This window comes from Mirounga angustirostris, unplaced genomic scaffold, assembly GCF_029215605.1.
Source record: "Mirounga angustirostris isolate CCGP_5_RB_7025 unplaced genomic scaffold, mMirAng1.0.hap1 SCAF_16, whole genome shotgun sequence".
Classification (NCBI taxonomy): Eukaryota; Metazoa; Chordata; class Mammalia; order Carnivora; family Phocidae; genus Mirounga; species Mirounga angustirostris.
Genome location: NW_026991724.1, coordinates 60,073,730 through 60,089,351, shown reverse-complemented (window position 1 = coordinate 60,089,351; position 15,622 = coordinate 60,073,730). Strand labels below are relative to the sequence as shown.

Here is a 15,622-nt window from a genome sequence, read left to right as displayed (position 1 = left end):
ATGGCGGCGGCACCGCCCACGCCTGGACCCGCGAGCGTCCCCGGAAATGACCGCGGGACGGCCTGCACGAACGGAAATACCCGAGCGCAGCCGAAAAAGTCTGAATAATCAAGACCTATCGCTGAGCAACGCGGGGCGGTGGCGGCAGCAGCGGCGGCTGCGCAAGCGCACAGCGCAGACCGGGCGAGAAGAGCCGAAGTGGGCAAGCGGCGGAAATATCCGAAGCGGTGGGGCGCCCGAGGCCGTTGCGGACCTCCGCGCCGAAGCCGCTGCTGCCGCGGAAGCCGAGCCTCTTCTAGTACAGGGCAGCCGCCACCGCGGCCGCCGCCTCCTCCTTCCCCTCGAGCCGCACCCCCTCGCGGTGGGAGCGAGTGAACAGACAAGCGGCGCGGCCGCAGCTGAGCCTGAGGGGACCTAAGCGGGCGAGGGGGAGGAGGGAGCGGCCGGGTGGGGGCGGGGCCGAGCGGACCCGAGAAGAGCCGAGTCGGCCCGAGCACCGCCGAGCGAGCCCGAGGCGCCGGGCCAGGCCGGAGCCGGACTACGGGAGCCGACGCGGGCCGCGCGGTGGGCGCGGAGCGGCGCGGCAGGCCGGGCGGGAGGCAGCGGCAGCGGAGGAGGCCGCGAAGGCGGGTTCGAGTGGCGGAGGCGGCGCGGGTGGCGGCAGGGGGCCGGGTGGCCGGGGTCCCGGGCCCCGCAGCGGCGGCAGCGGCGGCGGCGGCAGGATGATCAAGCTGTTCTCGCTGAAGCAGCAGAAGAAGGAGGAGGAGTCGGCGGGCGGCACCAAGGGCAGCAGCAAGAAGGCGTCGGCTGCGCAGCTGCGGATCCAGAAGGGTAGGGGGTCGGAGGATGGGGGTGGGGGTCGGAGGTCAGCGCTTGGGGTGGGGTGATGTAAGAGTCAGGAGTGGGATAATGTAGTCACCGGGGGTCAGAGATGTCAGAGATGTGGCCGCAGATGTGGGGTCGGAGGTTAGGGCCTGGGTGTTGGTGATGGGGGATCAGGAGTAATGCAGTCACCGGGGGGTCAAAGATAGGGGGCCGAGTATGGGGCACTTAGGATACGGAAAGCCAGGCGTCTTGCATTAGGGACCGAGAATCAGAGAGTCAGGCAATGAAGGGCGAGTAGGAAGCTGGAGACTCCACAGAGCATGGGGGTCAGATTGGAACATGGGTGATAGGCAGAGGAGATTAGGTAGGTGGTGGGCCAAGGATTGGGGATAGAAGTCGGAGAGGATTTAGTGAAGTATCTTGGGGTCATTGGGAATCTGAAAGTGAGATGCAGTGAAGTAAGTTTGGGGCACTGCAATTTGTGGGTCGGGGGGTCACATGGCAATTTGGGGTTTGGGGTGACACGTGGAGGAAGGAAGAACAGTGTGTGCCAGGGATTGGAGATGGGAGTAGGGTTGAATTTAGGTTATCATCCTGGAGGTGCTGGGAATCTTAGAGGCTGCTTAGAGGGGTACAGAAATGGGAACTCACATGTCTGAGGATCGGATGGGTCCCTGAATTTAGGATGACAAGCAGAGAAGAGGAGGGACGGTGGGGATGGGATTGGTGAGGGGATGATGGGGGGCAGGGTGAGCTTGAGTTTCGGTGGACGGGGGGTAGCAGCAGTGTCCACTAGAAAATGGAGTTCTTGGCTGGAGATCCTGGTGTTTGGGGTAGTTGGAGGCTCTTGGGGGCCACACAGGGGTGGGGGAATTGGGGAGCTGGGTTGGGGGCACCCAGCTGTTGGGTGCTGAGACTTGAGGCTCTGGATTCGCAGGAGTTGGAACTTACCCTGGGCCAGGAGATAGAGCATAGCCACAGTTGAAAATGCATGTTTGAAGCGTGCTGTGGATCTAGAAGAGCCTGCCTGGAAGCAGAAAGAGCAGGGAGAGGGTTGGGGCTGTGGGGCACAGCCAGGACAGAGCCCTGAGGGTCCTGGAGGAGGCCATGGGTGCTCTGCTGGCACTTGCACCTGCTCTGAGTGCCCTCCTCTCTCCCTCGCCCTCTCTTTGTTCCCCTTCTCTGCTTTGCAAACCCAGACATAAACGAGCTGAACCTGCCCAAGACGTGTGACATCAGCTTTTCAGATCCAGACGATCTCCTCAACTTCAAGCTGGTTATCTGTCCTGATGAGGTAAGGGCTCAGTTGGACTCCCAGGTATGGGGCAGTGGGGGGAATACCTTGAGTTGGGAGACCTGGTTTACCTGCCAGGCCCTGCAGGATGGTGTCCTAAGACTTTTCCTCTTTCCCCTCGCAGGGCTTCTACAAGAGTGGGAAGTTTGTGTTCAGTTTTAAGGTGAGTCCAGGGTGGGCAGGGATAGAGGCAACAGCTGAGGCCCACCCCAGCCAGGCACTGCTAAGGCACCTATCTATCTTCTCTCTCTTCTTGGAGCCAGGTGGGCCAGGGTTACCCACATGACCCCCCCAAGGTGAAGTGTGAGACGATGGTCTATCACCCCAACATTGACCTCGAGGGCAACGTCTGCCTCAACATCCTCAGGTGAGGGCCCTGACTTTAGATTGCACAGGCCTCTGTCCCTTCCCTCCCTCTTGTGGTCTGCGGTTTTCTATCTCTTCATCTCCACATTTTCTTCCTCAAGTCTTGACCTTAGCTTTCTCCTTGGCCTGTCCCGCTGTGTGCCCTCCCCCTAGCTTCTCACATCTGCACTGTCCTGTGCCCTGGGCCTGACCTGTTTAGTCCCAGCAGGCTCTGTGTTGGCCGTCCACTCACCAGCCCCTGACCCTGATTCTCTGTCCACAGAGAGGACTGGAAGCCAGTCCTTACGATAAACTCCATAATTTATGGCCTGCAGTATCTCTTCTTGGTGAGTAGGGGTGGGTGGGAGAGGCTGGGGAAGGTTGGCCCTCTCTGCTCTTAGGGCCTGTTGACCCCTACCCATACCGGCCACAGGAGCCCAACCCCGAAGACCCACTGAACAAGGAGGCCGCCGAGGTCCTGCAGAACAACCGGCGGCTGTTTGAGCAGAATGTGCAGCGCTCCATGCGGGGTGGCTATATCGGCTCCACCTACTTCGAGCGCTGCCTGAAATAGGGTTGGCGCACACCCACCCCTGCCAGGGCCACCAGCCCCGGCGTCCCCTGCAAATATTTATTGGGGGCCACAGGTGGGGGGCATGGGGTGGCCGGTGGGGGAACCCCATGCCCTGGCCTTGCCTCCCCTCCCTGCCACCCGCTCCTAGTTATTTTTTTTTTTTTTAACCACCATGTGATTAAGGTCGGCGCTGCCTCCCCCGACCCGCTCAGCAATGGGAAATGAATTGGCTTGTCTAGCCCCCAGCTGGGTGCTGTCCAGCCCCCCACTCTGGGCTCTGGGGTGGGTGGCCAAGGGGACTGGGTGGCTGGGGCTCGGGCACCCCACCCCTCCACCACTGGAGGTCCCACCAGGCTATTAAAGGGGAATGTTACTGCATGGCCTCCGCCTCTTCCTTCTGTGGGGGTGGGAGGGGCAGGTGATGTCCACCAGAGCTCTTGCAGCAGGAGTGGCGGGGGATGTGTAACTGGTTAGAGGTGGCACTGGGGCACCCCTCAGGAGGCTACCCAGTGCCTGAAACAGCCCTGGGGGGCAATAGGGGGGACAACACCCCAAGCCTCAGGCTGGGTGGGATGAATCCCAATATGCGACCATCGAGGGGCAGGACCAGTAACCACTCACTTCCTGCTTGATAAGCCAGTAAAGAGGAAAGTCCGTGCCATCTCCAGCTCTGCCCCCTCCTGCCATGACTGGATCCACCAAGAACCCTCCCTGGTGCTACCAGGTGCCTGAGATCCAGAAACATTAGGGAAACGTCGGGGTCTGTCGGATGAGCTGGACCCTCTAGTGGGTGCGGTGGTGGGATCCGGGACCTCTGGGGTGGCCGGGCGCAAGGCGCCCGAAGATGCACCAACCCAACGGGGACTGGGAATCCAGGCCTGGCTGGGCTGGAACCTATGGAACACCCTCAGACAGGCCCCCAGAGAGACGAAAGCTTGTGCGCATGCGCCTGGATGCCGGCCTGCTCGCGCACGCGCCCTCTTGTCCCCGCCCATCGTTCCGGGTGCCGGTGGGGCGTGTGACGTCAGACCATTTCTTCCGGAAACGGCGGCGACGGCAGAAAGAACCGAGGAGCTATCGTTAGTGGGTGCGCCTGAGAGCCGAGTGAGAGGAGCGTAACCCGGAAGCGGAAGCGGATTCCCGTCCCAGCTTCGGTGAGTGGTCCCTGCTGGGCCGCGGGTCCCGGGTGGGTGCGTGGGCGACGGCCTACGAGGGTCTCTTCGCCGGGGTGTCGACTGCCTCGCCCGTCCACGGGACCGTAGCCCCATCATCGAACCACCTTGTTCTCGGTGTGCGGGCCTCCCAACGCCCCCCAGGTCGTCCTGAACAAGGCGCCCCATCGCCCATCATCCCGTTCCGGGTGTACAGGGGTCCCCACGGACCCGTTTTTTCCAGATCCTCAGAGCTCCCCAGCATCCATCATGTCCTTAGTGTGCCGGGTGCCCCAACTCCTCACAACCATATTGTTCGCACCCAGGTTCCCTCCCCGTTCAGGCCCCCCCCGCCCCCCGCCAGTCCGAATGCTAATTCGTAGGTTGTCAGCTTCAGAACCCCTCCCTATATCCACTTTGTTCTTGGCACGCAGGCCCCCACAGTTGCCCTGTCCTCGGCGCTCAGGGTCCACATGCCCCAGTGCATCTTCACACAACCACTTCCCTTCTCAGTCCATCAGACTCCGGGGCCTCACTGTGGTCTGGAGAGAGGCTGAAGCCTTGAACCTCCTTTGGGGCACTATGATGAAGGGCTGGGGTGGGTATGTTGTGGATGACTTTCAGATCTTGCTGACCCCACTTGTACCCATGGGGCTCCTTCAGTGTTCCAGGCTAGGTTTTGGCCTTCCATTAATGCTTCCTCTCCCTGCTTACCCCTCTGCATTTTGCAAGCCCCCGCAACTACCCACTCCCATACACATTGTGACTCTGGCTCTGCTTCTTGCCCTTTCTCTGGGGCCCACACCACTTTGCACCTAGGCTTCACACTTGTCACAGGCCCACTGGTGGGCTCCTGCTACCATGGATTTGTTGTTTGGGCGCCGGAAGACACCAGAGGAGTTGCTGAGGCAGAACCAGCGAGCCCTGAACCGTGCCATGCGAGAGTTGGACCGTGAGCGACAGAAGCTAGAGACCCAGGAGAAGAAAGTCATCGCAGACATCAAGAAGATGGCCAAGCAGGGCCAGATGGTGAGCTCAGTTGGGCGCAGGCTGGGACACAGGGTTAGGTGCTGTGGTTTGGTCAGGCACTGCTAGAACGGTGGAGCGTGACAGGACACCAACAGGTGCTCGGAGAGAAATTAAGGGTGAGCGGGGCTTCCCTATTTTGGGTATCCAGAAAGGCTGTCTCCCAGGTGATATCAGAGCCACAAACCTTGAGTAATGAAGAGGATGAGCCTGTGACGATCCAAGCAACCACAACATATCAAACAGATGAGGCAGCAAATGTTCCAGGAGGGAGTGATAGGTGAGCTCAGGGTAGACAGTAGGCCACACCAGTTGAAATCATGGGCTACAGTGGGAGCTGAGTCAAAGGATTTAATGCAGGAAGATCAGTAAAAGAAATGGAGACAGTCTGAACCAGTAGGGAGCAGAGCCTGTGACAGGTGACAGTTTGAACCTGAGCAGCTGAGTTGAAGAGGTTCCGTTTCCCAGGATAGGCAAGGCAAGGAAGACGTTAAGGGAAGTCGAAAGCTGAGCTATGGATAGATTTATATTTGGGATAAAGTGCTTGAGGTATGAGCCTTTGTGAGATGGAAGGAAAGAAACTTTTCAGCCAGGAATAGAAATTCAGGAATAGGTACTGTAAGTCAAGGGAGTGTGACTTTAGATACCGAGGGAAAAGGGTGCCTATATAGAGTGAGCCCAGCCTTCCTTCCAGAGTCTATGGGTGAGAGAGGTAAGTATACAAAGGAACCGGTGGAGTGGTGACCCAAGACGCATGAGGATGAGGTTGGGAGGAGGGAGGGGGCAGTGACCACATGTAAATCTCTGAAAGCATCAGCTGGAATGGTGCAATGGGAGCAAGCATGTTCCTTTGGCCCACTCCCTGTCACGTTTGTCCACTTCTCAGGATGCTGTGCGTATCATGGCAAAAGACCTGGTGCGCACTCGGCGTTATGTGCGCAAATTTGTGTTGATGCGGGCCAACATCCAGGCTGTGTCCCTGAAGATCCAGACACTGAAGTCTAACAACTCGATGGCGCAGGCTATGAAAGGGGTCACCAAAGCCATGGGCACCATGAACAGACAGGTGCGCCTCTCCTATTCCCCCACCCTCCCCCCCAACTAACCCCCAACTAACCCTCCCCACACCCCACTTGCAGCTGAAGTTGCCTCAGATCCAGAAGATCATGATGGAATTTGAGCGGCAGGCCGAGATCATGGACATGAAGGAGGAGATGATGAACGATGCCATTGATGATGCCATGGGTGATGAGGAAGATGAAGAAGAAAGGTTAGGGGACACCAGGTTTGGGGAGGATGGGGATGGATGCACATGCCTGGCCCTCACAAAGGTCTTCTCTCTTCCCAAGTGACGCTGTTGTGTCCCAGGTCCTGGATGAGCTGGGATTGAGCCTGACAGACGAGCTGTCAAGTGAGTGCACCAAACTTTGGGCCCTGTCCCACCGAACAGTCCAGAAACAACCCCTGACCCCCCTGCTCCCAGCATTATTCCTTTCTACAGGAACTCTCCTAACCCCCCCTCTCTGTAGACCTCCCCTCCACCGGAGGCTCACTCAGTGTGGCTGCCAGTGGGAAGAAAGCAGAGGCAGCAGCTTCAGCCCTAGTAGATGCAGACGCAGACCTGGAGGAGCGGCTCAAGAATCTGCGGAGGGACTGATTGCCCTATACCACCCTGGGTGGGAGGTGGGCAGTGGATGCCCAGCAATTTCACTGTACTTCTTCTGTAATAAACGATTGGACAATGGTTCCTAGGCCTGTGTTGACTGGCCTGATGTGGGCCAGGTTGGGGTCCCTTGGCACAGGTCACATACAGGGCTTGGTAAAAGGGCAACTGACATGCATGGCAGAAGACGGAATGCCAGATCCACTGGGATGTAGGATAAGGAAGGCTGGATTGCTTCCCAGTTTGTGGCAGGAGTTGACAGGTTGTCTCTCCAGGACGTTCAGGGTTTGGGAGCTTAAGGTCATCTGTGTGCTCTGCTTCAACACCCTTCCCAAAGCCTCCAGTGCCTTGGCTCAGTGCCTTGGCCTCTAGTGCCTATCACCTCCAAGACCACGGGCTTCCCAGATACCCTGAAGTCTGGGCTCATCTGCCAGGGATCCTCAGCCCACCCAGCGCACTGTGGTGCCATCTGATTATGAGAAATGGTTACACCCAAGTCCAGGAAGTACTCAGGAAGAATGGCTACCATGCAGCATATGTATCTGGGGCTACACCCTGCCTGCCCAGAGCAGCCCAGGCATTACCACCTACAGGGGCACCCAAAACCCTCCAGCCAGCATGTGCACCATGTGACCCTCCCATCCATCTGAGGCACTCTCTACATTGGAAGGGCCAGGAGGGATGCTCTCCTCTTCCCTACTCCCTGGACACGAAAATGGCTGAAGACAAGTGCCCCACACCTACTCCATCCACCAGGGCACGGTGAGGGAATTGCAGAGACCAGGGCCCAGGACCACTGCCCCCCTCCCGCCCCCGCCGCAGCCCCAAAAAAGGCCTGAGGAACTGGTGAAGTTTTTATTAAATCCACATAAGTAAAAACCATATCGTGAAGGACTGGGGGATGGGGCCACCAAGAAGTAGGAGCCAGGCCACCAGAAGGGGAGGTTGGGGGGGTGGGGGGGATTTGACAGGACAGAGAACAAAGTCAGGCCGGATTGGCCTGAGAGGCCACAGACTCAAGGGCCATCACCAGGACCACTGGATAGCTCCTGGGCACTCAGGCCAGCACCAGGCAGGCTCAGCGGCGGGGGCTCCACCAGCACAGCTGAGAACTTGGTGTCACCAAAGGCCTCGTTCATGCGAGTCTCAAAGAAGCGCTGCAGACCGATGATGGACTGCACGTCTGCCTTGTCCTAAGCCGGGCAGATAGCAGTGGCTGGGTCCTAGCTCTCCCTCCTCCCACCTCCCCTCGCCCTGCCCCCAACCCCATTCTCCCCAAGCTCACCTCTGTCAGCTTGTTGAACTGCTTAAACATGCGGCCCACATCCTGGGCAAACTCCTGGGGGGAACTATAGGGGGGTGACAACTTCTCCTGGAGACGGGCACGGATCAGGGTTAGGTCCAGGGTGCCGCCTGGCTGATCCTGCAGACAAAAGCCACAAGCTAAAGATGAGGCCGGGCACTCTCTCCCCATACCCTCCCTTTTAAGTCCCAAGACTCACCACGGAGAAAGTGGAGTCAGTAGCCAGCTGGTGCAGGGGCCGGCAGGGCTCATGACAGAACAGGGCCAGCAAAACACGCTCACACTTCTACGGACAGGACAGGGGACATCAGAGCCACAGAGGGAGGGGGAGGGCTGCTGAGCAAACTCCTCAGGGATGGCCCCCCCCTCACCTGCTGGTTGGCTGGCGAGAGCTTGGCCACCACACCGGTGCTATCACCACCATCCAGGCTCAGGCTGCCATCCTCCTCTTTCAGATCGGGTAGCACATGGCAAAGAGAGCAACTCCACTCCTCCCTGGATGGAAGGAGAATGAGGAGCTGCAAAGGACCTGGCCCAGCCCTCCACCCTGCACAGACCCCACACAAGCCTCGCACCCTGGCACATCCTGCAGGGCAGGCAGGTGGCAGTCCAGGTGGAAGCAGAACTCGCACTGGTTGCACATGACCAGATCGCCTGGCTTCTGGCAGACACGGCAGATGGTGGCACTGTCATCCAGGGCACCCGGGCCACCTGCTGGGGCTGAACTGCCCTCTGGAGCCACCACCTCCAGACCTGAACTGGTGCTGCCACTGGGTGAGGCCAGGCGTGGGCCCTCAGCACCAGGACCCTCCGCCAGGGCCATCAGCACAGGCTTGGTCTCAGGGCCCTCAGTGGCAGCAGGCGGGGCTCCGATGGCAGCCTCTGTCTCTTCTTCCTGCAAGGACGTAACAAGGTAATATGGCGCTCAGCAGGGTGCATGCAGATCTGGGTGTTCCGTCTCCCACTCACAATCACCTGAGGCAGGCTCACCTTGACTATGGCCATACCAGGCAGAGGCGGGGCCCCAGGGGCCCCGGGCGGAGCAGTCCCAGGCTGTCCAGCTGCAGCAGCTGCAGCACCACGCTCAATGACGATGAGATTATAATCCTCAGTGGTGCTGCCTGGGAAGACCTTGAAAACTGGTGGCTGACTATCAGCCGTGAGATCCAGGTCCAAGCGCTCGAGGCTCACCCGTGGCACCTTGCGCATGAGGCCACTCACCTCGCCCTCACCTGAGCGGGACCTGTGGGTGCAGGTGCAGCACAGGGTCAGCACACCCATCCCTAATCCCACCTGGCTCCACCAAAGGATAGCCAAACTCACCGCTTCACGCCTGACACATGGGGCTCTGCACTCGAATAAGGATCGTCTGCTCGGAAAAAACATAAAAAGAGACAGCAAGTTAGGGATAAACCTAGAGCACTGAAGCTCTCCCACCTACAAGGCACTCACCTGAGCCAAAGCCATAGCCTTCCTGCACCTCCATGGGCTGTGGGCAAAGTAGGTGGTCCTCAGTGGGCAGGTGTCCCATAGGACCCCGTGCCCCGCCCCCGCTCCCTACCAGGGTTCCCCCGCCCCCCGCTCACCTGGCTGCTGCCAGAGCCCTGCTTGCTCAAGGGCCCTGGAGCCCGAGGAGGGGCCATGGACGTAGGGCCTGTTGAGTTGGTGCCAGGACGCTCTGCCACGATCTTGCCTGCAAAAACGAAGTAAAATCAGCAGGAGATGACCCAGGGTCTGGAATAATAGCAATATGCAGCAGGATAAAAAAAAGGACACACCAAAAGCCTCTGCACTCTTGGTCCAGGCATTGAGGTCCCACTGGAACTTCATCTCGCCGTGTGGCTCCACAGGGTCCACAATCATCTTGAGGGCCCGATGCAGCTGGAAGTAGATCTGGAGATGGAATAGTACATGAACACACAGAAAACAAACAAGGCTGCAGGGTGCTGAGCAGCACCTGCCTGGAACCCACCACCTGGGTGCCCACCAGCACACACCAGCTTCTTGGAGAGCAGCAGGGCCGTGTTGTTGTCACTCTCCAGAGCCCATGAGGCAAAGCGCAGGATATGTTCCTGGTGCTTCTGGATCTTGGTCATGGTCCAGTGTTGTCGCTCCAGGCGCTCCTGCTGCCCTTCAGTCACCTTCTGCAGGTAGAGCGGAGAAAGCAATGAAGGAAAGCAGACACCAAGGATGGCATCAATAGCCAGCAAAGGATGCCAGTCCCCAAGACCCTCCCACCATAGATGGGGTCTGCAGCCAGCAGATGGGACCCAGAATCCCTTCCCCACCCAAACGGTGTACCTGGGCATCGTTGACCAGTACACGGCCCCGCTTGTTCAGTTCCTTCATGATCTGCAAGATGGCCATCTTAACATCCACCTGCACACGCTTCTGTACATCAGACACCTGGCGGATCCTGGAGGGGGGGCGCAGGGTGAATCAGGTCAGGAACATGCTCCCCCAGGACTGCCCCCAACTATGGCCCTGGCTTCCACACTTACGAGCTGCGAACCTCCTTGGTGTTCTTCTGCAGTGTTGCATGCTTGTCCCCGAGGCGCTTCACCAGCGAGGCCAGGAGCTTGCGCTGGTTCCTCACTGCATCTTCCAGGAACTGATATCTGAGAGCAGACAAAAGTGGGCCTCGGTGCTGAACATGAGAACGAACAGGCAGCACCCACCAGCATCCTCAGTACTCACTGGTGGTCCTTATGGGCATTGAGCTGGCAGTCCCGGCAGGTGAGGGTGTCACAGCTCTCGCAGAACAGCACGAGAGGCTCGTGCTTGTGCACGTTGCAGTACACTGTACGCTCACCATCCCTTGACTTGGCTGGCCCTGGGGAGTAGAAACCGTGAGTCTGAAGCTCATCCTCAGCTATCTCCACCTCAAGTAGTAAACAGAACCTGAGGCCTCACTTCCTGCCTGTCCTGCAAGCCTGGGCTGTCTGCTAGGAAAACTCAAGGGCCCTGCAGCAATATCCAGGGAAAAGCACAGGCCTTTAAGACCAAATCCTTCCTTTCAAAATACTCTGCCCCAAGCCTGACCCAGACAACCACTCCCTCCTATCAGCTTGTGACCTGGATAACAAAGTAACAAAGTCTCAAGACTTTGGCAGAGACCTCCCACTTGCTGTTCTGTCTACTAGAACCTTCCCCAGGTGGACACTCAGAAGAGCTCCTCCACCTTGAAAACCCCCACTGCGCTCGATTCCTCCTCCACTCGCAGCAGGTTCTGTCCAGCAGAGAAGGGAACTCTGGCTATTGCGGCATCCAAGCACAAAGAACGTTTGCTCGCTGGCACAGAGAGAAAGCAAATCAGGGACTAGAAATACTGTTCAAGCACAGCTTCCTCAGCAGCCACACCTTGGTGACCTCCCCTCTCTTGAATAAGACAAGTTCACAGACCTCTTACCACGCAAAGGCCTACAAGGGATCCAGGCTTTGCAAAGCCTTCTGAGGATAGAAGACGTGAAATGTCAGACCAAAATCCTCATAAAGGTGTCAGGTCCCCTCTCTCTGAAGGGAGAGTTCTGGTACTTACAGTAATACCGCCCAAAAACCAATACCACCACCCCGCCCCCAACCTGTCACCGTTACAAAGCTGCTTGAGACCATCTATCCCTCTTTCCTACCCAATCCCAAGTACATCCTGGCTACACCGTCCCAGCCCAAGACCTATGACTGAGGCGCAAATCAGCCAAACCATGGGTCCTCGAATACCGCCCCCCTCCCTCCTGCACTCTGCCCTGTGCCTGAACCCAGGACCTCCTACAAATCCCTGCCCTTTGTTCCTGATTCCTCATGCCCCCATAGCTACCACTTCCATCCTTATCTTCCTGCCAATACTATCCTCTAGGACTGAAAAGCAACAGTTTAACTACCAAAAGGACACTCATAGAGTGTTCTGGAACTAAAACCAGGATAAACTCCGAAAACTCCCAAGCCCTTTTCTGTGCCACCACCAGCACTTACAGAAAAGTCTGCAAATACCTACCTGAGCTGAACTTTAAAACACGTATGACCCGAAGTTAAAACACTTCTAAGACTCACTCTCCGTGATGGCCTTGAGGGCCCTTGCAAGTTATCAACACAGTGGTCCAGAGGCCTCATTTTCTCCTACAGAGTCTTAACCAAGTTGCCAGGCCAGGCCCACCCCTCCACTACTGGGGCTTATCATCTGTGTGTATGTCTTGGGGGGGGGGGTCTTGCCTGAACCCTCAGTGCACCCCCACCCTGTGGCCTTTTCCCTCCCACTTGGACCCACAGAGACTACACACCTGAGCCCCAGACTCCCCATTTCTAAGTTCTGCCCTCAGACCCTTCAGGTAGTACCCTCCAAAAAAGCTTCCCTGGACCCATCCATCATTTGTAACTAGCACCATGAACAACTGAGAACAAACGGCAGATAGCCAAGGCTCTCCCCTCTGCCTTGCATACCAGTGGAGCGCACGGTGTGGTCCTTGGTGTACTTCACCCGCTGGTGTGCCTCCACACACGTCTCACACAGCGGCTCAGAGCACTCCACACAGTAGCTGGTGGCAGGGGCATTATCCTCACAGCTAGTGCAGCACTGATGGGCAAAGGCAGAGTAAGAAGAGACAAAACCGCCGGACAGGTCCACATCTGCACCCCAAATAACCTGAAGCAAAGTGTAGCCTTCACCTAGTGTCTACAGTCTGCCCAGAGCCTTGCAGTGTGAGAAGAATAAAGGCTGGAACTAGTACCCTGTCCCGAGGCCTCTCAGGGGTTGCTGGGGCAGGACGTACCTGATTTGCATCCTGCGAGTCTGTGGCAGCCTTGCTGCCACTGTCACGCATAAAGTAATTCTCCACAATGTCTTTGGAGAAGCACTGCTGCTTGCACACCGGACAGTCCACCACTGCCAGAAACAAACAAAAAAAATAAAACTGTTGCAAGTTCACCTCCAAGCTATAACCCATCCCCCGACTGAGCCCAACCTTCATCCCAAAAAGGGCCAGAGCCTCTCATCAGGAAGCAGAAACCCCAACCCTGCTTTGATCGCACTTGAAGCGGAGACCCCATCTCAGCGCCCAGCCCAGAACCCACTGCCCATACCCGATCCGGCCACGCACTACCCGGCTGCCTATCCGTCAAGCTCAGGCGATCCCCCACCATCGCCACGCTGGGAACGGACCCCCAATACCCACGCCGAGTCGGGATCAAAGGGTGGGGGGATGGGCCGCCCCGGCCCGACCGTACTCACCGGCGCCGTCGCCCGCCGCGCCGCCATCCCCCGAGCTGTTGGCGGCGGCGGGCGCCGGGGGCCCGAGGCAGGCACTGCAAGCCGAATGCAGACAAGGTAACAAGCGAGGCTCCCTCTCGGGGCGCAGGCGCTCCCGGCACACACCGCAGTGCTCCAGCAGCTCCAGCGCCTCGCCGCCGCCCCCCGCGGGCGACGAGGCCGAGGCCGAGGCCGCGGCCGACGAGGCGGCGGCGCGCTTTTCGCCGCCAGCAGAGCCCTCGCCCGGGCCCGGGCTGCCCGAGGCGGCCGCCGCCGCCGCCGCCGCGGAAGCCGCCGCCGCCGAGGCCGCCATTCACACGCCGCCGGGGGCGCCCAGGGGGGAGGAGGGGCGCGGGGCCCGCCGCGCAGGCGCAGACGCAGACGCACTCGCCGCCAACGGCTGGGCCGCCGCCGCCGCCGCGAGGCCGAGCGCCGCCACGCGCCGCCTGGGCTACCGCCCGCTGCGCGGGGGGCGCTGTCGAAGCCCGGCCGGCCGCCGCCTGCTAGCCTCCCGCCGACGACGACCGCGCTTCCTCTTCAAAAGCCGCCCAGACACCGCGCCACGCGCCACGCGAACAACCGCTCGCCCGCGCGCCCGCTCGCAGAAAGAGCCGCGGCCGGGGGGCGGGACAGAAATAACTGGCGCCGACGCCGCCGCGCAAGCGCGCTGGGCGTCTTGCGCCCGGGGGCGGGGCCCGGGCCGAGCGCCCCGGGCGAGGCCGCGAGTACGCACGCGCCTGAACCGGGTCTTCCTACCTCCGCCGACACCGCCTCGGCGCCGCCTGTGCGGCAGGGGCGGGGCTATTGACATCACCGCCGCAACATTGTACGCGGGCGGGGCGCGCGCACCTTTCCTAGCTCGCGCTAGCCCTCAGGCCCCAGCCCCTGGCCGCCGTCCTGCGCAGGCGGGTTGGCAGTCCGGGCCACCACCTCAATCCCCGCCCCTTAGGCCAAGGCCGGAGACGCCTCCCGGCACGGCGTCTGCCAGCGCCGGGGAGAGACGCTGGGTCCGGAGAGAGAGGCGCAGGGTCCCGGTCCCAGGAGGACGTCCCCTTGTGAGCCAAGTGGCTGACTTTGGGGTTTTAACCGTTTTATTGTTTGACAAGACAAACACTGAAACCTGCCTAAAGCAAATAAATTCCAAGGGGCTCCAGAGCAGCAAATCCTGCTGCCCCGCAAACGACCCCTTCCCATCTTTTAGGCAGCCGCGGCGCTGACTTGGATGCTTTTCCGGGTGGGCGAACTGAATGAACCTCAAGAGTGGGTCAATTCTAGGGAAGGAGGCAGGGTCGGGGCGCGGGGTGGGGAGGGGGACGTGAATCCCGTCGGAGAAGAAAGCAGAATCTGTAGGGAGAATCCTATCTGAGGGAGGAAGCAAGATCCGTGAAGAGAGGAATCCGGCCTCACTTGGAGGCGGGATCTGGGCGGGGGGCGGGGGAGTCCTGTCTGAGGGAGGAAGCCGCATGTCTGGGGAGAATTCTGTCGGATGGGGAGAACGAGGCCTGTGAGCGGTGGGGGCGTCCTGTCTGAGAGAAACGGCCTTTCTGTGGGAACCCTAAGAGGGAAGCAGAGTCTGGCGAGAATCCTGGGGGCTGGGCAGGGTCGGGGGGGGGGGGCGGAGAGAGAAGGCCTGTCCCGGCTGGGAAGCAGGGCCTACGGCGGAGGCGGACAGCTCCTGTTTGATCCTGTTTGAGGTGGGAGCGGAGTCTGGGAGGGGATCGCGTCTGAGGAAGAAAGCCCGAGGGAAGCGTGCCTCGCAGCTGGTCCTTGGGGGGGCCTTGGCCCCTTTTGCAGGGCTCCTTGGTGCTGAGATCTCTAGTTCAGGACAAGGCTAAAGGGGACAGTGGGGGGGGGCAGCTTTTGAGAGGATGCTTAGAGCATGCTGGCTGGCGAGTCTGGCCCCAAGACCCTACTCCTCCGCGTCTCTGCATCCAAACATAAAACCTGGGGGCTGAGCCGAGCGCCCACGCGTGGGGGCGGTGGAGGCGCGTCTGGCCCCACTGGGCGGGGTGTGGCCTTTGTTCCCGAAGGGGGCTGGGGGCCCGTGGGGCTTTGTCTCTGCGCCTGCCTTTGTTCCAGCCCCGCCGCAGCCCCCAAAACCGGGGGCCCGCCCCGCCCGCGGAGTCGCGGCCGGCCCCTCCCCGCCCAACCCACCCATCGGGTCCGCGGGGCCACGCCCCCCGTGAGTGGCCCGCCCCCTCA

The 15,622-nt window shown here is 59.8% G+C and overlaps 3 protein-coding genes across 4 annotated transcripts; 2 read left to right on the top strand and 1 right to left on the bottom strand.

Moving 5' to 3' along the window:
* The first annotated feature begins 183 nt into the window (after positions 1-183).
* On the top strand, positions 184-4,087 carry UBE2M (ubiquitin conjugating enzyme E2 M). 2 transcript variants are annotated; one of them, XM_064580810.1, is made up of 6 exons: positions 184-831; positions 2,025-2,119; positions 2,244-2,282; positions 2,383-2,486; positions 2,748-2,811; positions 3,950-4,087. In XM_064580810.1, exons 1-6 carry the CDS (start codon positions 723-725, stop codon positions 4,058-4,060), a joined length of 522 nt encoding a protein of 173 aa, XP_064436880.1. In that variant the 5' UTR covers positions 184-722; the 3' UTR covers positions 4,061-4,087. The 2 variants fall into 2 exon arrangements, with proteins under 2 accessions (XP_064436880.1, XP_045748464.1); XM_045892508.3 differs by lacking the exon at positions 3,950-4,087 and adding an exon at positions 2,898-3,416 and having other exon boundaries at positions 464-831.
* Positions 4,054-6,962, top strand: CHMP2A (charged multivesicular body protein 2A). The gene is made up of 6 exons (XM_045892501.3): positions 4,054-4,192; positions 5,009-5,218; positions 6,102-6,281; positions 6,355-6,485; positions 6,565-6,626; positions 6,745-6,962. Exons 2-6 carry the CDS (start codon positions 5,051-5,053, stop codon positions 6,870-6,872), a joined length of 669 nt encoding a protein of 222 aa, XP_045748457.1. The 5' UTR covers positions 4,054-4,192; positions 5,009-5,050; the 3' UTR covers positions 6,873-6,962.
* A 757-nt stretch (positions 6,963-7,719) lies between these two features.
* On the bottom strand, positions 7,720-14,035 carry TRIM28 (tripartite motif containing 28). Its single transcript, XM_045892337.3, has 17 exons — positions 13,403-14,035; positions 12,945-13,057; positions 12,616-12,748; positions 10,879-11,014; positions 10,683-10,799; positions 10,483-10,597; positions 10,179-10,325; positions 9,960-10,074; positions 9,768-9,874; positions 9,634-9,670; positions 9,505-9,550; positions 9,172-9,424; positions 8,757-9,076; positions 8,553-8,676; positions 8,381-8,467; positions 8,164-8,301; positions 7,720-8,071 (listed from the first exon to the last, which is right to left on the bottom strand). The coding sequence occupies exons 1-17, from the start codon at positions 13,731-13,733 to the stop codon at positions 7,895-7,897; spliced, it is 2,496 nt and encodes an 831-aa protein (XP_045748293.2). The 5' UTR covers positions 13,734-14,035; the 3' UTR covers positions 7,720-7,894.
* Positions 14,036-15,622: the final 1,587 nt, after the last annotated feature.